General features: G+C 40.3%; 1 protein-coding gene across 3 annotated transcripts; it reads right to left on the minus strand.

Annotated features, from left to right (window-relative positions):
- Positions 1–433: 433 nt before the first annotated feature.
- On the minus strand, positions 434–27,931 carry cltca (clathrin, heavy chain a (Hc)). 3 transcript variants are annotated; one of them, XM_083909982.1, is made up of 31 exons: positions 27,663–27,931; positions 20,053–20,260; positions 16,463–16,731; positions 16,159–16,320; positions 15,942–16,055; positions 15,420–15,593; positions 12,947–13,144; positions 12,338–12,538; positions 11,976–12,128; positions 11,754–11,876; positions 10,870–11,007; positions 10,624–10,788; positions 10,354–10,534; positions 9,755–9,918; positions 7,979–8,104; positions 7,747–7,889; positions 7,352–7,586; positions 7,138–7,260; positions 6,904–7,049; positions 6,602–6,785; positions 6,321–6,513; positions 6,000–6,157; positions 5,637–5,909; positions 5,227–5,544; positions 4,937–5,068; positions 4,726–4,836; positions 4,472–4,642; positions 4,124–4,345; positions 3,857–3,877; positions 2,177–2,252; positions 434–1,870 (listed from the first exon to the last, which is right to left on the minus strand). In XM_083909982.1, the coding sequence occupies exons 1-31, from the start codon at positions 27,702–27,704 to the stop codon at positions 1,734–1,736; spliced, it is 5,061 nt and encodes a 1,686-aa protein (XP_083766108.1). In that variant the 5' UTR covers positions 27,705–27,931; the 3' UTR covers positions 434–1,733. The 3 variants fall into 3 exon arrangements, with proteins under 3 accessions (XP_083766108.1, XP_083766109.1, XP_083766107.1); XM_083909983.1 differs by lacking the exon at positions 3,857–3,877 and having other exon boundaries at positions 20,041–20,260; XM_083909981.1 differs by lacking the exons at positions 3,857–3,877; positions 20,053–20,260; positions 27,663–27,931 and having other exon boundaries at positions 16,463–16,803.
- Positions 27,932–27,977: the final 46 nt, after the last annotated feature.

The raw sequence follows: 27,977 nt of genomic DNA on the forward strand, positions 1-27,977 counted from the left end.
GTTATGGACTTTGAAAGAGTTTGTTTTCAGTCCACAAAAAAATTAAAGCCACAATTACTCTTAAGGGCAGAGATCAATCTTCAGCTGTCTGATACGTATTGTAAAGTAGGTTTTACTGATCATACAAATATAACTCACATCTGTTTAAACTGAAAACTGCAAACAAATCAAGGTTTCCCCTGTGATCTTTTGTCTCTTGTGGACTTTAGGTTCACCTTTGTCCTGTGGACTTATGTGCCTGGAAAAAAGAAAATGGGAAATACTGATACAGTCCCTATTTAAATTGATAAGCATTTCATCTAGAAGTGTGTTCTAACTCGGTGTATAATCGTACTTTGGACTACAAACAGCACATCCTCCTCCGACACACACACTTGCAACCGATGATTGCTCTGCTCACAAGCACTCATTTAAGAGCATGACATCACTTCCCCCCTTCTTAGAACTTGGCATGCAGTAAGTTCATTGGTCGGAAAATAACACACTCATGCTGTATACGCAGGACACAACCAGACTGTTCTTGACAAACAAGAAGCCTTTATTTTGTTAAGTGGAAAACAAAACTGCTGTTTCATTCATTATGATCCTGATTATGCACAATCAAGTCGTTTTTAAGTGCACAATTTAAATCTAAAGGTAATTTAGATAAGAATATAAGTTCAAAGGAGTTAATGATTGATTTCTTGTATACACGCAAGCCTTTGATAAAAACTTCAAATTACCACAAGTCTGTGATATTAATTGCGAAGAACACGATGAGCGGGGTGAGAACTGAAAAGGTAAAAGGCAAAACCCTCGACAGGATATGGAGGAGCGGAACGTTCGAAAAATCACTCCTGTACACTCAAAGAACAGATATCCAGCAGAGACAAACTGCAGCACAAAGAGGGGGCATGGGGCAAGTTTGTCAAACATGTCTGCAGTACCTCCTGAGGTGGAATGGTCCCTCCCATGTTGGAGCAGTATTTAAAGCACATGGTAATAATCACGTCTGACTGCAGATTTGTTTGGAGAGTCCTGCATAGGCTTTGTTGAAAAAGAGCATTCCTGAAAATCATATGTAAAACACTCTTTCTTTTTGGATTTTCTTCAAGAAAAAGCCCTGAAGTGAGAGTCTGGGGACTGGACAGGTACAACGTAGTGTTTCGGGACTGACTGTGGTCAATGGAAGCGGCAGTTTCATGTTCAGATACAGAGGAACACAGTAGCAGTTTGTGTGTCTGAATGTACAATAATTAAATGCGTTTTACAGTCGGACAGAAGAAGCTGCTCACACACATCAAAAGGAAAAAATAAAGAGGTTCTACATTAATCAATGTCTTCTCATTACAGAGTGCAAATCAGATGCTTCACAACAGACCTTATTTTTCTTTTCTTTTTTTTACTCAGAAGAGGTCTAGCTCTTCTCACAAGCCCCCCGTTGTACATAAACCACTTCCCATTCAATAAAATAGACAAAGAAAAAAAATTACCTAGCTCTACACGGAATGTGAGAAAATTAAACGTTGTGATTCAATCTTTTCTTTGACAACAAATAAGAGTCCTTCATGATGGTTTAAAATGGGGAGAGAAAGGAAAAAAATAAGTGAAAGAAGGGTTTGTTTGTGTGTTATCTCAAGCTCCACGCAGAGGGCAGAGACAGAAATGGTCTGGTGAAGGACTGTGGGAGATGGATGGATGGTGGGTCCGGCCTACATGTGGACAGATAAAGGGGAAGGAGGGGTTCGGGTACTTTACATGCCATAGCCGAAGCCTGGCTGAGGTGCTGGCTGACCATATGTTGCAGGTGGTGCCTGGTAGCCATAGGCGTACGTCTGCTGTGGTGCCACAGGAACACTGGGGCCCGCTGTCAGCATCAGCTGAGGTGTGCCTGCGAGAAGAAGTCGGATTCAGATGTGATGCATATGCTACGGTCATACACTGAAAAGGCTTATTCCTTCTAATTATTCCACTTTACTGGAAGACAAGTCCACTCAGATCATCCTTATCTGTTATGCAGCTAATTTTTTACTGTCTGGTCCACAAGTTCTTTAATCAACTGTGAAAAGACCTAAACCTCAAGTTTGATGATTAGCTGCTGACCAAAAAAGCATAATGTGAGGAAGAAGACTGCTGCCTTTGTATCTGATCACAGTGAGTGAGATAGACATGACATATGTGATTAGAGGACTGTTACCATAGACAATAGGTTGTGTCTCTGTTGCCTGCTCCTCCTCTTTCCTTACGGACTCTGAGGTTTCTAGTTTATCGACCTGCAGGGAGAAGAAATGAGTACATTAAGAACAAAGTAACTTAGTAAAATAACGTGTTGAACAAGTTTTTGTTAGATGTACTATTGTAATGACAAAAGCCGCCTTCAATGAAAAAGCAGGACAACCAAACCCACATGTTTGAATCAGAACACTGAGTGTTCTACAGCTTGTACTGAAAAGCAGCAATAATACATTATGAAGTGCTGCGCTCAACTCATTTCTCGTATCTTCAATAATAGAAATCATACTCGTAATGCCAAGTAAGGGGGGAAAGCAAAAACTAACAAAAAGCATAGTTGGGGCTGCAAAAATTATCAATTTTTTCCGACTTTACAAACCAAATATTGAATCCAATAATTTAGAAAACAGCAGATGGATTTATAATGAAATGAATCAAGGGTTGAAGCCCTAATAATAATAAACAATTTTGCAAAATCAAAAGGACAAAAAACTTCAGGCAGGAAGTCAGATGCAGGCGCACACTTCAGTTTTCAAGTAGCAGCAACTGGATGCAGATTATTTCCAAAGCTAACAGTAAGAGCTCAGCAGTTAATATATGCATCATTCATTTCCTTCATGCCTCTTCTGATTGACAGCACACACAAGTTCAACAAACTGCCGTCACCATGCTCTGTGTTACAGTGCTGGTAGTAAAAAATGAGGACTCCTGTATTCGTCTCTATAAACAGACGAGAGACAAGATTTCGGGGCCTCCTGGTTACCGTTTCTTTTTTGACCAATTGTGTCTGAGCAGGTTTTAGTAGCCTGCAGGTAAACAGTCAGTGTTGAGAATAAGAGGCAGAACACATTGACAGAAATGCATTCGTAGGCAGACAGCTGTTAATTGAGATAAGCCCAACACTCATTACTTGTGGAAAACCTACCGGCCGTAGAGGTCTTTCATCAGCAACTCTATTACTGTACTCGTTGGATTTTATACACCATACACTAGATAAATGATGTCTAAACAGGAAACCCCAAAATATTGGCTCTTGTCCCTGCAGAGGTTAACTTATCCCCAGATGATACAGAGATCGACTCCCAATGCTCATGGCTTACTACAGAAAACCAGACACAAACCGCCTGCTGCAAAGTTATCAGCAAACATGCATGTGCCAGTCATCAACACACATCTACCTTTAGAAAATACATCTTCATATTATGCAGTGCGGTGTAATTAAGCATAGAGAAATACACTTTTTGGCAATTAACTTAAGAAAATTAGAATATAAAACAACCATGATTTCCCCTCCCCTTCCAAAAAAAAGCTATGCACACTTGTATTTGTGATGTTAGTCAGTTGCTTGCCATGTTTGGAAAATCAGCATGTTTCTGAGGAGTTAACTGTGGATACTGTAAATGTGTTACCTTTCAAACATTGTTCTTTTACCAATGGGGTTTATCATAAACGTAGACTTCTTTGATTAGATTTTTCTTTTTGACTCAATGAAATTACTACCTGCAATAACTATACTATATAAAAAAAGCAGACTGCATAAAAGATGTCTCAGTCACGACTGAAGTGCAGCACGTGGTGGAACTACAACCATGCACACTTAAGGCTGCAATCTTGCAAGTTAAATCCTGAAAAAAAAAACGTTCACCTGATCAGTAACTGCATCAACCTGGAAGAGAAAATGTGCAGCACAGCAGAAGAAAATTAAAATCTTAAACCCATAAAGAAAGCTGGTATAAAAGTGTTTAGATTGTTTCTTTGATCAAATGAAAACTATTTTTTTAAATGTGTCATTGAATGTGTGTATTCACTTTTTCTCTGACCCATGTATTCATCCTTGGCGAACCCTAACACAGCTATATGGCCTGCATTTCTATTCTTTCTAACACCCTTTCATTCCATAGACCTCTCTCACCTTGCTGAGGTACTCCCTCATGACCTGAATGAAGTATGGCATAGAAAAGTCCATGATGTTGTGCCTCCAGGACGTCTCCAGCACCACGTCAGGTCGCAGCAGGTCATAGCAGGTGAAGAGGCAGGCGGCGAAACACTCCCTCTTGTTCTCCTGCAAGAACCAGGACAGCAGCTCCTCTGCCAGCTCTGTGTCCTTAGATTCTGACGCATACTGCATTGCATCCTGTGGGAGAGATGCAGCACAAGCAGCTTCAGGAATGGCCATATTCAATTAGTTCCTTTTTTTCCCCTGACATATTCACAGAGAAAGAAAAGGTGAGTGATGCATGAGTGGATAATGGAATGGCACCTTATAGAGCTTATCCTTCTTGCAGAGTTCAACACTCTGTTTCCAGCGGTTGTTGCCCTTGAAGAGGTAGGCTGCAATTCTCCTGAACTCAATCAGCTCGTGCTTCTCCAAGCGTTGGGCCAGCGAGATGTTGTCAAAGTTGTCATAGGCATCTATTGATGTTCTCAGTGCCTGACACGAGATACATATTCAATGAAACGCAGAAGACAAAAAAAAGACAGAAAGAAAATCAACGTGTTGCCAAAGGCTCTTACCTGATAGTCCTCCTCTGTGATAAATAGGTTGTTAAGTGCCTCATTGACTGATTTGTTGTTGTGGTTCTGTACTGACCGCAGGTAAGGTTTGACCAGAGGCAGCTGTTTAACCTATGGACACACAATAAATAAAATGATTACATGAATCACGGCAAAGAAAGGACATTTCTGTCATCCTCAGTCAGTATCATTGTAAGAGATTAAAGTGTACCTTGCTGAAGAAGTTGACAGCACGGGAGTGGTCCAGTCTGGGAGAAAGCACTATGAGCAAATCATTCAGTAACAATGGCTTAAACTCCAGATAGAACTGGATGGCTTTGTAGTAGAGCTCCACATTGGCCACCTACACAAGATGTAGAGGGAACAAAGTGTTAAACACTGGATCGGGAAATAGCAGTGCCATATGAATTATGTAATATCGTATTATTAAATGATGTATAAGTCATGATAAAATTTCATTGAAATATTACAATTCTGATCAGATATTACATTAATCTGTACCTTAGTGATGATGTCTTTGAACTGCCCCTCTTTCCAGGCATCTGTTGGGTGATTCATCATGGTGATGATGGCATTGTCAAACTCCTCGTACTTGTCGTACAGGAAGACCAGCTCAGCCCACAGGTGAGCGTGCTCCGCTGCTCTCAGGACCTTTGGTATGTTGACTCTAGACCAGAAGAGCTCCAGATGCTCCCTCATCTTCTGTGGCTTGAACTTGGAGTAGAGGATGGCCAGCTCTGTGAACATACCCATGTGAGCGCGCTCCAAGCCCAGGGCGGCCTCCAGCATCGTGATCAGCTCCTCAAAGTAGCCACGGTCCTGACGGAGAAGAGAGAGGATGGAATTTGGTAAATTTCCGTTTACGTGTGTACACAAGTTGGCAAACAAAAACACCTTTTTGTTCATCTTACCTGGTAGTAGTTGATCAGCTCTTCCAGCTCATCAGCGTGCACCACAATGTGAAGCCCACACATCTGGGCCAGTCTGAACTCCTGTCCATCGACGCAGGCAAAGCACACCTCTTTCCAGGTGCGGGTGCTGTTGGCCTTACGGGCGCCATCCACAGCAGCTTGGTACTCCCCGAGGTGCACCAGAGTCGAAGCCAAGCGACCAAAGTTGGATACGTTGTTGTATAGCAGTTTAGCTGCATCATACATTTTCTCATCATAGCAGCGATCGCCGACCTATAAGACAGAGTCAAGTCAGATAATATGGTTTAATATTCCTGGCCTGATCTTCTAATTCACACATGACTGAATGGGTATGAGGCGAACCTGCTGGATGTGAGCATTGTTGGGTCCGTTAATGAACTCTTCCAGTTCTGCCAGGCGGTTGGTTTTAGCCAAAGCAAAGATGAGCTCTGTTTCTACATAAGACTCGCGGGCCTTCTTACGCGCCATCTGAAGAAATTTGACCAAGTCTTCCCAGTTACCTGAAGCAAGTGAAAATCAACAGTAATATGAAGTGATTAGTCTGTTCTGATGCGTCATAATAAAACCCTGTACTGATTGATTTGAATTTAAATGGCACTGGCAAACAACCAAAATCTTTCTATAAAATTCCTTTCCTTTTCTTGCTTAAGCAAGTCTCCTTACCACTCTGATCTGCAGCCTGCACCACCTCCATGTATGCAGAGGGGTCGTCAGCTTTGATGTAGGAGTCAATGGCCTCCTTAACCAGGCCCTTCTGCAGCTGAGCCTTGGCCAGCTGGCTCCACACAGCTGGCTCATTGCAGCGTTCGGCAAACTCGTAGGCCCTGTCCAGGTTGCCAATGTGCTCAATCAGTACCTAGGGTGGAGGACAGAAAACAAGGAACAATGAGAAATTGTTCAATCAAAACGCATTACAATACCTGTTCAAAGAGCAAATGGCTGACCTGCACAGCAGAGGTGTTGACATCAAACTTCTTAAAGATGGCAAAGGCCTCCTCAAATAACTCATTGCTGATGGCGATGTTTGCGATATCAGGAGCGTCATAGTTATCGAGCCTGCTAATGTACTCCATCACGCGAGTGCGGTCAGCTTTGATTGCTGTGAGGATCAGCAGATTCTGCAGATTTCTGTGAGAATGAGAAGACAGAACTCAAACCACACTTTCATTTAGCAATCCCATTATTAAATGACTCTATGAAACCCTACAAAAAAACTAACAAAAAAAAGGGACATTAGGATAAACACCTGTGTTCACTAAAAACGGAGTTGTCCAGTACAATCTTCTCCAGGAGCTCAATGAGCTCGTTGGGCAAATCTGCAGTCATGAAGGCCTTGACTGTGACTGACACCTCCTCTGGGTCCTGGGTTTCTGACAATGCAGTCTGCACCACCTGTGAGCAAGTACAGGGGAACAGAGTGTTAGAAAAACAACCATCTCCTAATATTAAGAAAAAGAAACTTAATTTGCGTATACTTCACCTGGTCAATAAGCGGTCGTCTGAAGGGGTTGCTCTCCAGCAGCACACTAGCCCACAGGTCAGCGTCTTTACGACGGACCAAGTAGCGAGACAGGCTCTTGAAAAGGGAGTTCTCGTTGCAGACCTGAAGTAGAAAAGCAACAACAAATATTACAATAGCAAAGGCAGTTAAATGCACATAGACATTTGGATTTATAGTAAGAGGCAGGGCTCACATTGATCAGCTCCTGGTCACACTGTCCTCTTTCATAAGCCACACAGGCCAGGTGAGGGTCTCTTTTCTCACAGTACTTTCCCACCACACGGCTGTCATAGAATGGGTTTTCTCTCAGGAAGCGTTCTGGGTTGTTGTTGCTGTCGATGTAGATCTTGGCCAAGGCATTGTGGGTGGCGGGCTCCTCACAACCTTCATGGATTCGAGACTCGAGCCAGGGCAGCAACAACTTCAGTCTGTGAGATAAAGAAAATTCTGGTTGCTCAGATCTGAATGACATTAAGTTTAATTTTATATGACTCTACGCTTAAGGTCATATCAAATATACACTGAATTTAGATTAATCTTGAGTTATTAAATTTGTACTGTTATGTGTACTGATGGAAAGTGAATCACCTGTTCCGCTTTTCCACCTCAGCAACCAGTTCGTCAGTGGAGAACTGTCCCCTGACAACCAAGATCAGGCTCTTAATAACATCTTCTGAGCAGTCCACATCTAAGAGACCTCCTACCACAACAGGCAGACGGCTAGGGTTCACCTGAAACACAAAACAGTCCAATTAGATCATGTCTGAAAAGGGTGGCTGTTGTGCAATAGAAATTTCAATATTTTTGCAAGGAACTTTACCTTCTGAACATAGATCTCGATGTATTTCTGCAGGTTGTTGCGGTACAGGTAGAGGACCAGGTCATGGACAAAGTCAAAGCGGTCACAGACGATGATGAGAGGCAACTGGTCGGTGAGCTTGGCTTCCTGTTTGCCACACAAAGTGAAGGGAGAGAGAGTCAGTCTACAGTCAGAAAGACACACTTAACCAAAACTACAAATTCATTTTCTAAACCTGATGCACTAGGTGGTTGGTTTTACAACTGCATTTATTAAGCATTATGTAACTTAATTTTAGTGAAGAATATTTCTTACTCATTAACAGGATCACCTCCTGTTAATGAGCTGCTGCGAGTTATCAGGTCACCACCAGGCAACACTGACCACTTGACATCTGTACCTCAATGCACTTGTCTGCATTGCCATCCACACACAAACAGGCTCATAAAGATTTTGCAACTTGTCAATATTACTGAAAACATGCTGCATAGACTACAGGCTATGTTACAGAACTGCACACTAAACATACAGACACCTGGAATACAGATATCAATTGCTTTAGTTATTTTTTAACACCAACAGCACTGCCACATCATAGTAGTGCATGGATTATTGCATACGAGCATGCAGTCTATGCCACCATACAAATACCAGTTTCAATCTTATGTCCAAAGTAAAGGGTCAAGGATGAGAGAGAAAAAAACACAATATGTGGTCCTGTGCTGTGAAGAGGGATAGATTTACCTTCAACAAGTCCTGCCATTCCAAAAACAAATGGGGATAGCAGAAAAGATAATTGGCTGCCATAATGTTGGTTCAACATTTCTATCCAATAAAATTACTAGGAATCTGCTTGTATTTATTATTTTCTAATCTATCAGAAGGGGCCAACCTGTTAAATGTGAAATGTAATAGTTTTAATGTAATAGAATCTTTTACTAACATGCTGCATTTTAAAGCTTTTACATACAACATTTACTGCCAATGAATGCTGCATTAGCACCAGCAGTCTCACTTCCTGTTGCCTGTTTTGAGAAGCCAGGTGCCTGCAACAGACAAGTGCAGTGACTAAATTTACCCAGTGACTATCTCTGTGAAAGCCAGCAGAAAAAAACACACTCAAACTAGTCAGTGGCTTGTCAAAGTATGAGATGCTTGAGTAGTAAATATCTCCTTTTGGAATTTAATTTGGGCCTCCACTTGCTCAGCAGGCCTTCATGGCAGCCAACATCTGGTAAGTTATGGTTAGCATTTAGCACTGTAGCTCCAGCATTTCTGTGGTGGGCAGGTGACAGGTGTGTTTACAATGTGCGTTTGTTCTAAAAGACGTACCCCCAAGGTGTCATGTTACATCAGTGCTGATAGCAGCAGAGCCCTACCTGTTTCATAAAGAGTGACTCACTTGCACTATACATACATTCGTAGAAGGGTTACCAAAACCCCAAAAGATCACAAATCATAACCATGCAAAGTGTCTGACCTTTGGGCTCAGGACACCATTACTCTCCTCTATCTAATGAAAACAACCTTTTAAAACTGGATTAGAAACTCCAAGGAATATGTGATATGAATGATGACAGACCTGCTCTCTACAAAGGACTACTTCACATTAAATTCTGAAAACCTGTTATAAGTCAAGAAAGGACAAGATGTAAAAACAAATAAGGGAAAAAGTAGTACAGGAACAGAAACATACTAAAAGAAAAGGAGAGAGGGAACAGTGAGAGAAAAGATTAGTTATAGGACAGAGGCTGTTGTGGCAGTGTGTGATTACTTAAGCCGTCCCTGAAGCTTTACCTTGAGGAAATTCTTGACACGCTCAGGGTCATAACAGTTGCTCTCTCTGCAGATCCTCTCCACCTCTTTAATCTGGCCCGTCTTACAGGCAGCCTGAATGTATTTGAAGTGAACATCAGGGTCCTGACTGAAGTTCACAATTGAACCGAGGAAGTAGAAGAGACCTGAGAGACAAAGAAACATGCAGGTCTTTAGTTCACCAATATAATGATACACTAATGCACACTGAAAATAATCTAAATGGAAATTAAATATTTCTCTTCACCAAATGGCTTAACATTCAAGTTCCATTATTTCATTAATAATAGAGGAGGCATTAATTCACCTCCAGCACAGTTTGTCTAGGATTGTCCTTTTTCTGCTCTGACCTATTTGTCTAACCGATAGCTGGAAACATCGGTCTCTGCACATGAGCAGAAAAGAGGTGAATTGACCCAAAACATTTATTGAATCGTGTGTCTTTGAACTTCAAAACACTGTATTGTGGGATTATGGATTGCAGATGGCAATATTATATGTGTGTGTGTGTGTGTATATATATATATATATATATATGTATATATAAATTAAGCAGCATGTCACAAAGTTTGAGATTTTACCTTCAAAGCTCTTGAAAGACTCAAAGAGCTCAGTGAGAGACTGTGTGGTGAGCTGCTCATGGTACTTGGAAGCCACCTGGACGCAAATCTGCAGGTTTTGGCGGATGTTAGCGGACAACATGGCCCTGAGGCACTCCAGAGAGTCTTCCACTGACAGTGAGCCAAAGAAGTTCACCAGCCACTGAAAGTGAAAGAAGAAGAGTTTGTTGATGTCACCTGAAGTTTCCACAGTAAGCCAATGACTAACTTCAGTTGGTGACCAAATACTACCTCTGGGTTGAGCAGATGTGTATGAACCACAGCACGCTTGATGTCGTACAGGTCAGTGTAGTGCTCCAGCGCCCTTTGCAGGAGTCCAGCCTTCTCACACAGCTGGGCGATGTGGGCACGATCATAGTTGGTGAACATCTGGTTGCCTAAGATAGCATCAGCAACCTGCACCAAAAAAAGTGTTAGAAAACTGGTTCTCAGCTTTATTAATTGAATTTCTTTCAATAAAGTATAGTCGGTGTCCACCTGTGGAGCATGCATGAGGTTCATTTCCAGCAGCCGAGTCTGCAGTGGTCCTTCTGAGGGTCTGTTGTTCTTTAAAGCATCCAGGAGGAATGACGTGCACTGCTGGATCAGGTTGTACTCCATGAACACATCCACGATCTGGACAGACAAAGAAACAGAAACACATTGTTGCAAAACTCTAGACAGGGAAGGGAGACCGTGTGTAAAAGCTACAACTCCCACATGAGTTCTACTTGTCAAAACCTATTTGTACAAAATGAAATCTCCCACCAACACGAATACAAAACTAATGCAGCGCTGACAGAATTAAACCATGAAGACCACATACTCCTCTAAAATTTTAAGACCAGTTAGAACACAAAAAGTTTCCTCTTCCAACGATCGAAGACAGTCTCTGATGCAACGCATGTTATTCTTGAAATTCTTGTTAGCTGCCAATACAGCACTTTAGGCAATACAGAAAACTGTGTCAGCAGAACAGAGAGACTGCAGAGGCAGGAAGCAAAGGAAGAGCTGCAGTTCCTTTAAATTATCAGATAGTTAAGGTCCACAGATGCTCACGTGTCATGTGACTTGGTCAAATACTTTTTCCCCCTAGAAAAACGCTGGGTTTATTTGTAAATAGCAAAAGGGTGTGGTTTTTCCTCCCCAAATAATCCTAAATCTTTAACTTAGCCCATTCTGTTTTTCAGGGGATCTGTTTCTGAATTCCTGCTATGATAATTTCTGTTAGATTTAACAGAGTAAAGTATAAATTAAAAATACCTCTTCTACTCTTAAACATAAAATAAAAAGGAGCCAACAGAGATTCATTCATTTAAAAAAACACCACAATCCAAGGTTGTTTTTATGACCACTGGAAATCTCTCTTCAACTCCTCTAACCTGCGTGATGTCAGCCAATGGCTCTTCATCCTGAACCAGCATCTGAGCAAACTGCAAGCCTTGCTCTGGGTTGATCCGCATCACATTCCTTAGCAGAAATATCCAATCTGGAGTGTAGCCCACCTGGGAAAAGAGCATGGATGTTACAATAAGTGTTCTTACTCTTATTACACTTTTTATGACACATTGTGGGAATAATCAACACTGAAAGAGATTCCCTACCTTCTTGGCGTACAGGACAATCTTTGGGAACTGACCGGTCTCTGCAAAGCACTGAATGACCTTGTTGGGGACATTGGCCCTCAGGTAGACACTGAGAGCCAAGGTGGGATCCACTGCCTTGACCAGGTCGCCAAGCTCCTCTGAACACTCCAGCTATAAAGTAGGACAAGTAACAACAAGCAACAAGCAGTGTTGATGTTAAAAAGTCACATATTTCATGAGTCCAATAAAAACTGTGTCCGTATCCAAACACTCACACATACTCCGTACAAAACAATGATCTAACGTGATCCAAGATAATAGCAAAGTCTTATAAACAAATTGTCAGCTCAGGAAGAAGCTGAGATAGAGATCTCGAATACCTTGTCTTCCTTCAGCCACTTTTCCAGAAGCTGCTTCCGTCCCTGCTGGAGGACGGGTCTGCAAAGCTCCAGGGACTCAAACTTGTTGAGCTGGCCCTGGTCCAACAGGATACCGAAGTACTGCAGCAAGGGAGAAGTCTGACCTGGCTGAGCTGGAACGCTCTGGAAACGACGGATGGTGTCTGGGGTACGTAGGATACCCTGAGGGGGAAAAGGTCAACAGAGGGTGAGAAAAAACTGATAAAAGCCCAGCAAAAATACTATAGTAAAAAACTATGTTAATCTTACATTCCATTCTTGGGCTGGACAACAATTCAATAACAATATATATTGCAATAAAACATTTTGCTCGATGTTCATGCATCGCACAAACACAATGTTGAATGTTTTACCTCAGATGTGTGAAATATTTCTGTTTGATGTTTGTTGTTTTGTGTCAATATAAAGGTGTAATCCCACAATTTACAGACTTGTTTATCCGTCAATCAAGAGCAAAAAGGTTACCAAGTCATATGAAAATGATAAACATTTCAATCATATTGTCCAGCCCAAATTCAGATTATATCACCTAACACCTGTTGATTAATTCAACACTGCTATCATGGGTACCTTTGGTGCATTGGCAGCCATTTTGGCAGCCTCAGAGTAGTTGCCAGCAGCAAACAGGTTGTTGAACTTGCGTGCAAAAAGTTCTTCAGCACCAGCAAGGTTGTTGCGGACAGCTAAGCGGAGAGCCAGATCTGGATTCTGGAGTACATTGGTGATGTAGGGGATGATGTTTTCCTCTTCCACACACACAGACAGCACCTATATTACAGAGAAATGCAGGGAATGATTGAGTATAGCACACTAGAGCCCGTTGCAAGATTTTCTCCTCTTTTTAAAATAAACAAACATAATAATGGGGTTTTCCCTCAAAACATTCGGCCAGTTTTTTTTACATGTTGAAACAGAAAAGCACACATTAATAAGAGAGCAGAGGCATTATATCAGTAATGTCTGGGTTGTTCCTACTGTGACAAGTCAAAATACCAGCTGTGAAAAAGCTGAACTCATCTTTGACACATGTAGACCACAAAAATACACAGAACACATTCCTGAGTCTCATCCCATGAGTGAGCCAGCTCAGCCGAAAATTAACTAAGGGCAATTCCATTAAACTCCGTCTAGCCTTAGGTTGTGGCTGCTGAATGCAAATGTATTATTAGTAGGCCAGTGTAATGCATGGCCTTTGTGAGAGGTCTGGCAAAAGAGAGAGGGGGGAACAAGTTGAATGAAAGAGCAGGATGGAGAAAAGGGGAGGGGGGTGAAGGAGAAAGACTGCTAGTGTTGGTCCCTCTACAAACAAGTCTAGCAGGTCAGTACCACAGCTTTTAACATGGGTGAATAGACTTCATTCTTCCTGCAACTAAAGCAGGGTCACTTACTATAATGTGGGGGGACTAATTGAAGGTAGTTCAAACACAAAGTGGACATAAAAGAAGTAAAATAAGTCCAGACTCTGGCTAACACATGGAGGTGTTGCCTTCCATTTTCTGCCTGCTTGCCAATTTAAGATATGGGTCAGTACCAACATTATGTGTTGACATTTATTGCAACATTTAAATTGTAGTCTTATATTTAAATGCAATGATCAGTCTGGTGAAAAAAAGAGAGACTGTTCTCAGTAAGAGAGCACCAAGTGTCAAGATGATACATGAGCTGTAGTATCAAGTGATGCACGAGCCCAGACACCAACACACGCACACACAACAGTGAAATTGCAGTACTGGCATCAAAGGTCTCCGGCTGATTAGTTAGAGGTTTTGATTGGAGGAGAGGACCAGCAGTAAGAGGACTGCGTGAATGGAACACAATTGAATTTGTAAAAAAGAGGTGAAAACATAGCCATGTGCATTCATAGATAGAGATTTTAGGACACCTTGCATTGTGACATTGAATCAAATCATTGATCTGATAATCCGAATTGTGATGCCAGTAAAGATCCACAGCTCGAGTGTTGGGCCCTTTTCCCTCCTTTCTGGCTATGTCCCGTTCGCTCAATTGTTTCCCTCCTCTGTCTCAATCTAGTTTTGGCAGCTATCATTACATTTCTATGAGGTCACTGTTAATATGTTAATTTTTCCCTCCCTGCAGTGACAGGACACGGCAGCTGTCACTGTTTATTGCCCCAAGAAAAATGTCCAGCAACCTCCCCGCACATGATGATCCCATCATCGTTTGTTTTCAGATGGGTTGCTTAAAATTTACTTGAACTTCATTATGATTTCAACAGCAACTTTTTGAGCAGCATATAGCTTCAGTCAGAGCTCTCTGATGAAGTCTTGTCGAGTGAGCCCTGTACGATCAAACCCGATACAAACATACTAGATAAAAATAAATATAAAGGCTAAATCATTGAGGCAATCCATTTCTTTTTATCATGTTACCAATATTATTGGTATAATCCACATGAGCAGAGATACGGAAAGACCTAAAATGTGGCCTATCCCTTAGAACACTGTTCAGTATTGTGTTTTGTGCATGTAATACACACACACAAACACAATCACATATATATGCACTTCACTGCCACAGCAATACAGCAAGATCCCTCACTGCTTCAGATCAGCTTTCCGCTCTTCACTCAATAATTCATGCAGTGTGTGTGGCCTGGCTGGAACAGTATTCATCAGCTGGATGGATCCAGTTCTCTTTTCTGGTTCAGCTTAACATAAGCAGTAAGATACAACCCTCTCCCCTCTCTGTGTGTGAAACGGTACACTCTGGATTATTTATAATGCCTGCTGGCAGAGTCTGGGCTTGCCTGATGATGACAGGACACAAGTGGAAAATTGCCATCCCGGGTGACTATTGATGTTTGATGTTGTGCTTGTTGACATTTGTAAACCTGTGTCAGATTTAGCTGGACACACGATCTGACGATGACATAATGTGTACAGTAGATAATGATGAAAAAGTGGTTGTGCACTGGTTTCATAAGAAACATTTTACTTTGACATTAAGACAACTGAGCAGCCATGGAGAAGATCGATGCAGTTTCCTTGAGCACATAAGGTAAGCCATAGGTTGACATTATTACCTGTCCTTTCCTGTTGACCCCAATGATGCCTGAGGTGGCCTCATGTGGAGCAGTGACAAAGATGGTCTCTCCGCTGATGCGGTTCATGTAGATGCAGGTGCCTGTCTCCAAGTCATACAAGTGGATATATCCATATTTGGTAATAAGGAAAACTACATCATGTTTGGCGCTTATCTGTGGAAGATGGGGGAAAAAAACATTTAGTAAAAAAACTGAAATCAGATACAAATTTTCACATTACTTTGAATCTTCCATTTTCTTTCTACTTCTTCAGTGACTCATTTGGAAAATGTTTAACTGAACATGAATAGAAGAAAGCAAATAAGATTAACTCTCAGATGAACATGGTTTCTAAAAGTGAAGATTTACAATGAACATCTACTGTGAGGGAAACACATTGTCAACGTAGATGAAGGGCAGCTTATTTTTACATAACAACATATGTGCTATGAGAATCTTTCAGACGACTACTTCGTTGCTTTCCCCAAGCTGCAAGCGTAACAACAGAAGAAAAGAACAAACCTGCATGGCCACAGGGAAGTCATTTTGGGCTTCTGGAGGGAAAAACACATCCACTGCTTTCTTTGGAAAAGGCTGGTTGCCTGTTGGTGGGGTCCCCACTTCAATGATGTGCAACTAAATCAAAGAGAAAAACACACAAGTGATTTACTAATTTTGTCCACAATAGTGCAAACGTCACCAGTTTCTCCTCTCATATGACATATTTAACATCCACTACCTTTCCACCAGCCTGGCCTCTGACAGCAAAGCAGAACAAAGTGGACTCCTCTGTGTTTCCCTCCATCTTGAACTGGGCAAAACTGGCAGCATGGCCTTCAATAGGCTGAGAAACTTTTCTGTCGACAGAGTAGAGTTGCATGGCCCCCACCACCCGATTTTGCTGAAAAGGGCAAATCAGTCGACGTAAATATGTAAAAAACAAATAGGTCTAAACAAGCTTAAGTTAGTACATATAACTGACTATTTATGAATGTATATGAAGTTATGTGCTAATTTTAGACCTCACATGAGCAGAAAATTACCTGGGCTGAGATGCCAATAAGAAGGAGCCATTTCTGCTTAGCATCAGTACGGTAGTTGATGATCTGGCAGCCTGCCAGGCTGGAGTGGCGGTCGAAGACTTTCACAGGCTGTGAGTCACCCTCCATGCTCCAGTGGTAGACAGCATTGTCAGTCACAAGTGCAACTGTATTAAGGGAGATCCACTTCCAGAAGGTAACATCATCAGTCATGGTGTGTGCCTTCATCTTGCTCTTCATCTCAATGTTGAAAATCTGAAGAGTTTTGGCAGCTAGAGTAGGAAGAGGAGGGAGAAAAGGGGCAGGAGCCGGGCCCAAGAAGAATGTTATAGTTTCTGACAGGATGTCTTTAGACATACATTCACAGGGAATGAACATGTCAAATTTTAATAGAAAGGAAGATTAAAATTTGAAATATTGGTAGTCATGGCAAACAATTCAACAGGCGACGATGCCATGACGGACAGATAGAGGCTGCCAAACATGCTGTAGTCAGAAATTGTGTCATATGAAGTGTAATAAGGTAGGCATAGAAAAAATGGCAACACATTGGCATTGACACTGTGCCTTGAATTATGTGTACTTGAAGCAATTCATTTTTTTTTCTATTTTCACACTTTCACAACTTCAAGGCCAATAAAAAAACATACGTGTATTGTTGCCAATTACTGGGTGCAATGCAATTTAATGAATAATGAGAAAACTTATTTTCTGTGTATTCATTTAATGAATCAAAAGGGATCACTTGTGCTCTGAGGATGAGAATGAGCATTTGTAAGCCTCCTCCTTAGCATAATTATTGAAATATGTAGTTCAAGTGTATGCATGATTTGTTATGTATCATAATATCCGACTACAAGGCCCACCCCATCAAATGAACAGCCCTTAGAAAGAATCTAAGCAGACAGAAGGTAGACGTATGAAACAAAACAACTCACAAAAAAGGCAAACACATCTGCATCTGAGCCAAATTGTCAAAAGTATGAACATTTACACATACACAGAAAGGACAATTAAGATGAAGCGGTCTTTACGGACAACAGTAACAAAAGTTTTCCAATGATGATTGTGGTTTGTTATTTACAAAAGAAATAAATATGTTTTGGAACGTCTGGATAAAAGACCAAAGACTAAATGTTTAAAAAAACAAAAACACTCACCTGCATTGTTTGTGTAATTTGTTATTGTTAATTTTGTGAGCCGATGGCTTCATTATTAAGCAGTGTGACTTCCTTGTTTGTTCATTATTCAATATTCATTAACAAGGTGAGAAAAAGCAAAGACCAATGCATTAGCACAACTGTCAAAAATCATTTTGCCATCACTAAGCCATTGAATCAGAGAATAATAAGCAGTGTGGCCAACCGACCACTTAAAGCAGCCAAATTTTAGCAAGCAAAGGGATTTTTAATTGAATAATGATCAGGTGTTGGAGGTGTGTTTGTGCATTGTGTCCATCTTTCAGACATGGTTACATGAAGCGGTCAAAGATTCATACTGTGTCATAAGACAAGGTCGGCTGAGATGCATTAATATGGAAAACTGAGCAGGGAAGAGAGTTGGGGTGGACAGAAGGCGGCGTAGTCTATGCTGACCCTACGTTGAACTAAGTAATGACCATCTAAGTACTACAGGTTGAACTAAAATAAATAACTAGCTCTCTTATCTTCTCTCCATAAATGACAATTGGTCATTAAAAGGACAAAAAGGGGCTAAGGAAAGAGGAAAGGAAGGCAGTGATGCAACAAAGCAGATTTCAACTGCTGTAAAATTCCAATCACAATAACCTACGCCTTCACATAGGTCTATTCATGCGTTCATGATGAGCAGTGTGCATTGCTGAAGTGCTCCCATTGCCCCATAGACATTTTTCTGAGCTCCTAATCAGAAGAGTAATTTTAAACTGTGGTAAAAAAGTATTTTTGTTCCAAGTTTCCAAAAAACTTGTAGGGCCTTATGCATTTAATGTGCAACATTTAACCAGGCAGCAAATGCACAGTGTAATGCAGCTATTGTAATGCACACTCCTTCTCATGACCGCTTGTCACATGTCTGTCAGCAATGAGTGAGAACTCTATAAAAGATATAACTCTTTAGCACACAATTAAAAAGTGCACATTGCACCGCATCGTCAGAAGAGAGGACAGTCAGCAAAGAACGGACCATTTATATCATTACCTCAAGCAGGAGGAGTGCCAATTTAACATTAAAACTCAATGAAGACTTTAACCATTAAAATCTCAGTATCATCACTCATTCCATGTTACAACTTCTTATTACAAAACATTATAATTAACCACAAGAACAATTTAGAGAGAAAAGCCATGTGACCATGCCAGTGACCAAATCCCTAGAATAAGTTAGGGAGACATAAGCTAAAAATCCTTCAATACAAGTTTGGCTAATAAAATGTTGGATAGGGGCAAGGGTGTTTCTATCTACTAAAGAACAAGTGCTCCTTAACTTCTACTGGTCATCAATCTAAACCTACTTTTCAGAAGACTATAACTTCAAGAACACTTGAAATAAAATCAATCCTGCTGCCAGATGACAAGACTTCCAATCTAGGTTGCAAGTCACTCCTTAGTGTATGAAACTTTTGGTAACACACAACTAAATTATTAAAGACGCAAAGGCAGAAGGGAAACAAGTGAAACAACAGGATAGGGTAATTAAAACTTCACACAGATGGAGAAAAACATGGATTTCAAAATGAATATTGAGACGGAATGTGTAATTAAAATGACAAATTTTACCCCTAGTATTACCACATGTAAAACGGGTTCTAAATCACTTGTACATATAATAAAAATGATGGAATGCCAGCAAGCTATAATGCTGTGAAAGCTAAATCCTGTTTATGAAGAATTATATTTAATGGCCAAGGCATGGGAAAACTTTCAAAGAATTACAGATGACATTCTTAAAAATACAGAAAACATTGATAGCCAGGCCATGAATGTACACAGTCTTTAAGAGCATGTACCAATTCAAATCAACTCAATTCAATCCAGAATCTGATGATAGATCATGTCAACTTTAATCAATATAGACTGTATATTTTTTTGTTAAAGGTGAAAGCAATACTGAATGCGATCATTTCAAAAGGTGCAGTTTGTCCATAAATATCTTGAAAACAGGATTTTACTTCCACAGTTAAGTAGTTAAATTTCAACTCACCGTCTGCAAACACATAAGAAAGCAGTAAAGTAAAAAAAAAAAAAAAAAAGAACAGAGAAGACAAAAACAAAAACAACAAAAAAAGTCAAAGCAATCATGGATGCTACACAAAAAGAATAAAAATGTGCTATTTTTTTGTATTTACAGGACAAATGTGTGGGGAAAAATATGTTGGTCAGTAAAACTACTTTGTAGTGAAAAAACTAAAAATATATGGACAAATATATGGAAATCATTTTAAATAATCTTAATTATTAAAAGGACAATGTTGCTAAATTAAACAAACCTATCAGAACTAAAAGCTTCATGTGGATAATTAAAATATAACACTGATGTATTACAATGTAGTTCTTCTCTAATTTGTTCTTTAAACACCAAAATGTGCCTTCTGTAATTCAAACACAGTCTCATACCTTTAAGTGCGATGACTTTGCTCGCTGGATTCATTATGGCGCTGTCAGCTGAGATGGGTCTGCGGATAGGTGAGTTTGGGTCGGCCATGTCAATGATCACCACCTGACATTGCTCGCCAACCTTCTCCCGCACACAGATGAACTTGTCTGACTCCATGGTGAGGGTACTGAATCCTATGTTGGCTGGATTGATACCTATGTTTTGGAGCTGTGAATAAAAGGGGGGAGAGGAGGAAATTAGTTTTTAAAGACTTGCATGTTGTTTTTTCCCCAGTGAGAATCAAGAGTTCCAGTTATTTTATGAATATTGTCCTTAGCAATGCTGTTTGGAAGAGTAAAAGGAGAATTAAAAGGATATTTTTGAATAAGTGTTACAATAGTGTTCAATGAAAAGAATATGTTCCTAGCCGCTCTGCACAAGCACAGCAAATGGTCTCCACACAGCAGCTTTCTTGACACATGGAGCTCATCACAACAGTCACATGGGCTGGGTGAAGAGCTCATCCAAACATTCTTTAAGAATGGACCAAAGAGGAAACTAAAAACCATATTACACAACAATACAGACCTACGAGACTGCGAGTGCATTTGGGTGGGATGCCATTTGTGAAGACTGCACAAAGACTACCAATGTGAACTATACTGACAATCACTTATACCTTCACTCTGTGTTATAACCCTGATGCAATAAGCAACACAAAATACCAGAGTTCAGCCGTGTCACGGGAGTTTCTGTAATATAGAATATACGGCAAAGAGGTTTAACCTGTATAAAAGGCCTGGGAAAAAGGTGCACTGCTTTGCAGTAAATAATGCCAGCAAACTCTGCAGCACAGATTGCTGCCAAGGCAGAGCACAGGACACACTGCCTCACACCAACTCAGACACAGCACAGGCTGCTGGGGGCAAAAAACACTGATGGCTCTGCCAGAACAGCTCTATGTAGTGTCAGGGTTTTTAGGACAAGAACAAACCAATTGTACAGTAACATCAGTCCAACAAAATTAAAGCTCAACACTGAACAAGGTATTTTGTACATATATACCAACAGTGTTTTCCTCTGCAAATTGAAATGCTATTGTGGTGCAAGCCTAGCGGAATTGAAACTACCAGAAACACTTCCCATAGGCCACATATTTCTGTTGCAACTTCCTCTACTTTTGCAACCTTTCAATAATGCACTGCACTTGAACAAATGTCACGTAATTCCTTAAGGCTACGATTTCCTGTTTAAACTCTGCCGTGTCATAAACAATTTTGTAAACTGTGTGATCAATAATTTATTTGTATCTTTGTTTAAATATAACTTCCAGTATGCACCAGACCTGAAACATGTCACCAAGTTCAGTATTCACAAAGTTTCAATTGTTGACAAGCAAAAAAATGGACATTCAAATATAATTAATTTGATATCCATATCACACTTCTCATGGACACCTGCAGAGGCACAAACTAATATTATCTCTTTAGTAGGCAACAGCACGTAAATGCTCATTCAGATGTATATTGTATAATATAATCAAATGTGTTCATAATGTATTAATAACAGCTTTACTTGGCCAGACATAAAAGGGAACAGATTCATTACATTTGGCTCCCTAGTGTAAATGTACAAATGTCAAGAGCAGTTTTGTGAACACGTGTTGGTTCTTTGCCAAGGGGCCTATTAAGCTTGCTAGCCCCACCTACAACCAAGCCCTCTTTGGTGGTGAGTGACTCCAAGGCTTGCAAATGATAAAAAAGTCTCTCCACTGTTCACATTTTGCCACAGTTGAGTCCTAATCAGCAAAGACAAACCACAGTTCTTGGAATTGCTCTGTGAAATGGTAACACCGTTTATCAACGACAGCCCACAGCCGTGCCCCACCCACATTCTCTCATTGATGAGTAACCCGTTTCGCTTTCAATGCTACATTGATAAATGACCTTACAGAACGAGTGTTACGGCCAGCAAGGAGGAAAGACATGAAAACCAATCTGGATCAAGCTTTCGCCAGTCGGGTTGGAGTAACATCATCAAGTAACATCATTGTAGCTCCCATGCCTCTTATCGTTGCCATTGTCCAGTGTGGAAGTTGTGTTGTTATTATTAAGTTATTCACAAACCAGACAAAAGAAAGGGCTAACAGAGTAGTAGTAGTAATAACTACTAATAGCAACTATAAAACCATATTTAATGAATATAGGCTTAATATTAATCAAAAAGATGCCATGCTCTGAGATCTAGGACTGTGTGATTTAACTGCCTAACTTTCTTGAATAGGCTCTCCAATGTCTGGAAACCAGTTCAGGGGACATCAACGCACAAAGCAGGAAAAGAAAGTTATTCCTCTGTTACTACTAAATAGTTTTCAAGTCAGTATGTGTCGAGAAAACCTCATTCTCCGTCTCTACCATCTGGCATCTATTCTGGGATCAGCAGGAAGTAATTTCATTCACCATAAAACAATATCTTTTTTTTCCCTTTAACAGGAAATAGCAGTGCTGCCTTATCACAAAGAATAGGTTAACTCTGTTTCTTGAAACAAAGTACAACTGAATAAGATATATACTGCCCTGCCGGAAGACAACACACCTCAGTATGCTCTGTCAAACTGGTTTTCTATGTCAAGCTTATAGTAAAACTGCTGTGGGCTACTGCGTAATGCTCCTGTGACATCAGTGAGCAGGAATTCAGGAGAAAGCAGGTCAGTCCAGTGAAGCTACAACCAATTTGGAAAATCATGCAATCATTACTGTTCCCTGCCCGACTTGGCCGTGTGCTACTGTGTTTCACCTTGTAGTTAGCACAAGCATAACAAGGTAGGTGAGGCAGAGTGAATGTGACGGGGGAGCAATAGCATTGTTATGTAGCCAATTAACTACTCATGGAAAAGCTAGTTGTCAATAGAAATCATATTGAGAATGACAACAGAGAATCAATTAAATCAATAGTATAAAATTGTACCTGAAGACTAGCGTTACCAACACCCACCTAGACACTGCAATGGCAACACCAACTGCCAATAAGAGTCATAAGTGACTCACAATTACATAACTTTCTGCATTGCTCTGTTTTAATCACTTTAAGAACTACAATCTTCAATTAATATTAGGACATGTCCAAAATTAGTGTCTCTCTGCCAGGCAACAGTTTTCTGGGTAAACATTCAGATGTTGTACTGTACAGTCATTTCAAGACTTAGTTGTGGGGGCAGGTGTCTCGAGAGGTCATGTGATCTTGTAGGCCCACTAATGGTCATGTGACACTGAAACCTGCTCACTGCTGATCAATCTTCTGCTGCACGCACTCAGGGAATGTGTGGTTTCAGTGCATGTTTCATAATTTTTGCAAAGTCAATGTGCATATCTTTAAAACAACAAATCACAATATTATCTTAGACGATATATCTTGCTCATCTCTATTTATTTCATGATGTGGACCCTTGAGAGTTTCTTGGCAATTGGTGCAATATATTGGGGTATACATCTGATATGGCTCCCAAAATCAATAGCATCATTTTCATGTAGGTCTTGCTCAATACAAATAACTGATACATCATATACTGTAGCTTAAGTAAATATGTTTTTCTCCTAATGTGCAATCTTCCACAGACCAACACACAGCTCAAAATGTTTTAGATGACTATGCTCTCTAGTAAGGAAGCTATGTTAAACTTCAGTTAATTTCTATAAATAGCCACACATTTAAGCACTCAGTTGAGTGCTCAAAAAAGGTTTTAAAAAATTATTCAGCTGTTTTAAACTACACTTAATGACCCAAAGGGAATCCCATCTGTTGATTTAACCTGTATGCTCTTCCTTCAAAAGGAAAGCAGCATCTTGGTCAGCATAAAAAGCTATGTGTCCCACACATGTTAAGTTCAAGGCAAAGCAGTTCAGGGAAGGATGTGCTATGTAATGTGCTGAGGCTTGCAGCACTTCACTGCAGTGCTCCACAACAGGAAACCAGGAACCCATTGTCTACTAGGACTGAAACAACAGGCTTGCCTATTGCTGCCTCCTCCAATACCATGTGACACCGACAGGGGACATGTGACTTGCCCAGGGGTGAGGAGAAGGAGGGCTGCCTTTACAGATAAACAGACGGGAAAAAAAGGAAGGATTGCATGAATTTCTCAAGCCCATCCATCTCCACTCCAGGCAGGTTCTGCTGAGGTGGTTTTGGGACGACAGTTTCCTTTTTCTCCCACATGTACACTTTATCTTACATTTTAACAGAGCTGCAGAATGTCAAGTTTTCAGCAGATCTGTTTCCTCGCCAGCCTGTCACGAGATCTCAGCTGGTCAGTTCCAAGCAAAGTTCAAAGTGTAACTTGCAAATCTTGCAGGGTGGCATTTAAGGAGCATGGCAAAATAACTGCATACAGTAAGAGTAGATGCCACAAACAGATTAAAACCACTGAACTAAATCCAAATGATATGCCTTTAGTCTGTCAGCCATAGTCAAGTGCCATATTTTTGCCTACACAAGCAAATGAATCCTTTTACAGAACACAGACAACTTGTTTTACACAACCAACAACACTGATTTAAGGAAACATCAACAAACACCCCCCCCCCCACCAAACAATTGGGGGCCCCTGCCTACATATTACACATTTACCAAAAACATTCTTGGTGTTTTGTATTTGCTTTTGCAGAGAGATTTAACTGATGACATATTTTGTAAACTAAAGAGCTAATGTGTACAGAAGTGTTTAGGAAACATCCGTATATGTACTTGTAATTACAGAATCATATTTGTGTTGAATTAACAAACAGTCATCAGCATTGTCTCCTCTGAATGGTCAAACCCATAAAACCAATATGCACATGGGCAGTAGGTGATGCTAACATCACTTGAATTTCATTCATTAATTTGATAGTTAATTCAATAAAAGACCTATTGAAGACATGTTCAGTGTTGTATTTTAACTGCTGTCCTGAGATCATATTGGATAAATTCTGGTATATTAATAAATGTTTTCCTAATCCAAGGGAGGTGAAAATATGTGGTGCCAAGATAAATGCATTTTACATGACACTGGGGTGTACGCTTCACCATATAAATGGATGATTTATAAAAATGCAAGCTATGCAAGTTGACCAGGTGACAGAAGACACTCAACTGCAGAGCTTCAGGAAAGGGAGGGACAAAAAGAAAGAGCGAGAAGACTGAGGTGCATGCTTGGCATTTATCTCTGTCTATAAGCTCTCAACAAAGTTCCTCAAAGTTTTATGCACAACTTTGAGATTGTGCATAAAACTTTGAGACCAGTGTGATAACCATTTGTGTGAGGTACAGTTTGAAAAAGCTGGGATCCAACACAATTGCTTATTAGTATTATTGTGATTGTAATTCATATCACAATTTTATTCTATCAGTGGCTTAAGCAGACATAACACCCTGCAGTAAATATTTATTTCTCTGTAGTTATCCAAAAACACAAAGCTGGACAGCAAATTGGAGACCAACTGCTCTACTGAGATCTATTAAGACTTTCAAATGAATGTTTTTTAGGTCCATGGTGAAATGTCTGTTTAGAAGGATGAGGTGATGAGATGGTGAAAAAAAAAAAAGGCAACCTGATTTGCTGAGTGTGCAGGGTGTGAGAAATCCTTAAAGTATCGTAGAAGAACCCACAAGCTCATGTCAATAAAGATCATTCCAGGATCATGTGACTCTATTGCTCCAATAACATCCTTCCTACTCCCTGGGTGCTCTTGTGAGGAGCTTTGTAAGCATCTTATCATGTCTAACAAAAAGACAGTTGACGGAATAATCCAGACACTCCTCAGGACGAACATGTGCAAATCCAAAAAAGAAATGCATTTAGTATTTAATGAGGTAAACGGGATAATTTGTTTTAATTAATATTTTAGGCCATAATGTCTCCAATACTTAGCATGAACTGCGTAAGTGATGCATACTGTAAAACATGCATGAAACAACATATGCAGGTCATGCATTAGTGATATTTGCTGGTTATCACATGTGAGTTGGTTAGAAACAGAAAAGGACCTTGTCACATGCCATTGGGAAAGCACTTTTAAGTCACAGCTTAAACTTATATGACTGAACTGCTGAGCAGTGGAGGAAATTTGAACAAATTATTATATTACCATACATTACATAAATTGAATTTCAAGCCAAATGCATCACTTCTGTTGTGTGTTTTTTTTACTGATTGAACAACTAAATTCAATCAAAAGGATTTTAACAAAGATGCCATATTAACTCCCATAATATATAATACAAAATATCTCAACAAAGCTTTATTAATATTTCTTGTGAACAATATGTTAACTCACTGACAAACAATCAGGGCCACCTGATCAGGAAAAAAAAACCTGACCAATACTATACATCAGCGCCACCAAAATGGTACCGTCCTTGACCTCTGACCTCACTTGAGGGATCAATGTTACAGCACTGTAACTATTACCAAGTCCTCATAAGACACAGAACCTGTTAAAATGTGTGGAAAACTAAAGAAACATCATGAACTACTTAGATCACAAGTAAAGGATTGAGCCAAATACATCTGTCACTTAATGCTATTTTGAGGAGCAAATCGTTTTTAGTAAAGTTCAAGATGGAAAAAGAAAAACAAATACTGAATAAGGAAATAATTTTTTCTTTAAGCTGGGAGGTAGGAAGATCCTATTTCTCATTTGTAACTTGACTGAAACTATGACTTATTAATTACATCTTGAGAGCCAACACACCAGACTGAATTTATAAGCATCATGCCCTACACCTAACCAACATATAATTGTAATGGTTTATGGTAAATGTGGTCGGCATAATCACACTTACTGAGAACAATATGAGATGACCCCGTATTTACAGCTAAATCAAGGCAATAGTTTGCCTATCATATAACAGGCACATAAGTCAGTCTCAGTGAATGTTTGAACCCCGGCCAAATTCATTCAAACATAGGTCGTCAGATAGCTTTGTGACAAGCCAGCACACCACATGACCATTCTACAACCTTTAAACATGACAACCTCCTGAGGCTGGGCAATCACTTTAAAGTCATCAAACGATGTACATTTTAAGGTATGCCAACGCCACACAAGAAGTAACTCGGCTGAGAAACTCAAAATATATTTTCACTTATTTAGCAACACTGTTGTGTGACGGAAAGCGTGAAGAAATACTTTTTTTCAAATGAATTACGCTAGCACAGGTATTGTTAATTTACGGTTGTTCTATCAATATCCACTTTGCACTACAGCAGCGTAAGAAAACGTACTGGGAATGTTTTCATGGTCAAACTTGGCTTTAGAATATGTAACTTCAACATATTGTTTAAGAATGCGAATTCTTCGAAATATGTAAAAACGTGTGGTTTTGACGAGTGAAATTCGTCATTTAAATAATGAACGAGGGTGGCTAGTCAGACTTAGCAAGAAGGCTAGATGCTAACTGTGATAAACGTCATCCACCCTGCAAAGCTAGTTAGCATAGCTCGCGAAAGCTAACTTAGCTTGTTAAGACTTTGAAAAGTCCCCGGAACAACCGATAATCTGGTGGAAATTCAGCCCCGGGGACGAAATATACCTGACCATTTAATCATTCATTCATACGTGAATGAATCGTTAAATTGTCGGTCACATACCTGCAGGTGCTCCTGAAAACGAATAGGCAGGATCTGAGCCATGGCGGTTCCTCTGTCACTCTCCTCTGGTTTCTAATGCTAACAAACTACGCCTGCTTCTCTCAGATGCTAGTCGGACAGCCAGGGAGCCTCTACGTCTAAAGTCCGAATGAATATATTGTAAACCTTATTCAAATCGCACTGTCGGTGTGACGGTTCTTTTAAATTCGTCCCTTAGATGTTTACTTTCGGGCTTCCCCTAGCTAACGACTAACTGCCACTACACCGACTCCCTGGACCTGCAATGGCGATGGAGGCTGGTCAGCAGAGAAAACA

Source organism: Microchirus variegatus (genome assembly GCF_963457635.1).
Source record: "Microchirus variegatus genome assembly, chromosome: 2".
Taxonomy (NCBI): domain Eukaryota; kingdom Metazoa; phylum Chordata; class Actinopteri; order Pleuronectiformes; family Soleidae; genus Microchirus; species Microchirus variegatus.

Bases quoted from the DNA above. Each gene is read 5' to 3' on its own strand.
- cltca (XM_083909982.1), bottom strand. From the start codon at position 27,704: ATGGCTCAGATCCTGCCTATTCGTTTTCAGGAGCACCTGCAG. The intron at 16,056-16,158 runs GTAGTGGATGTT...TCTTTGATTTAG, and splicing joins GAGGCCAGGCTGGTGGAAAG to TTGCACATCATTGAAGTGGG. The intron at 10,535-10,623 runs GTAGTATTTGGT...TTTCACTTTCAG, and splicing joins CACATCTGCTCAACCCAGAG to TGGCTGGTGAACTTCTTTGG.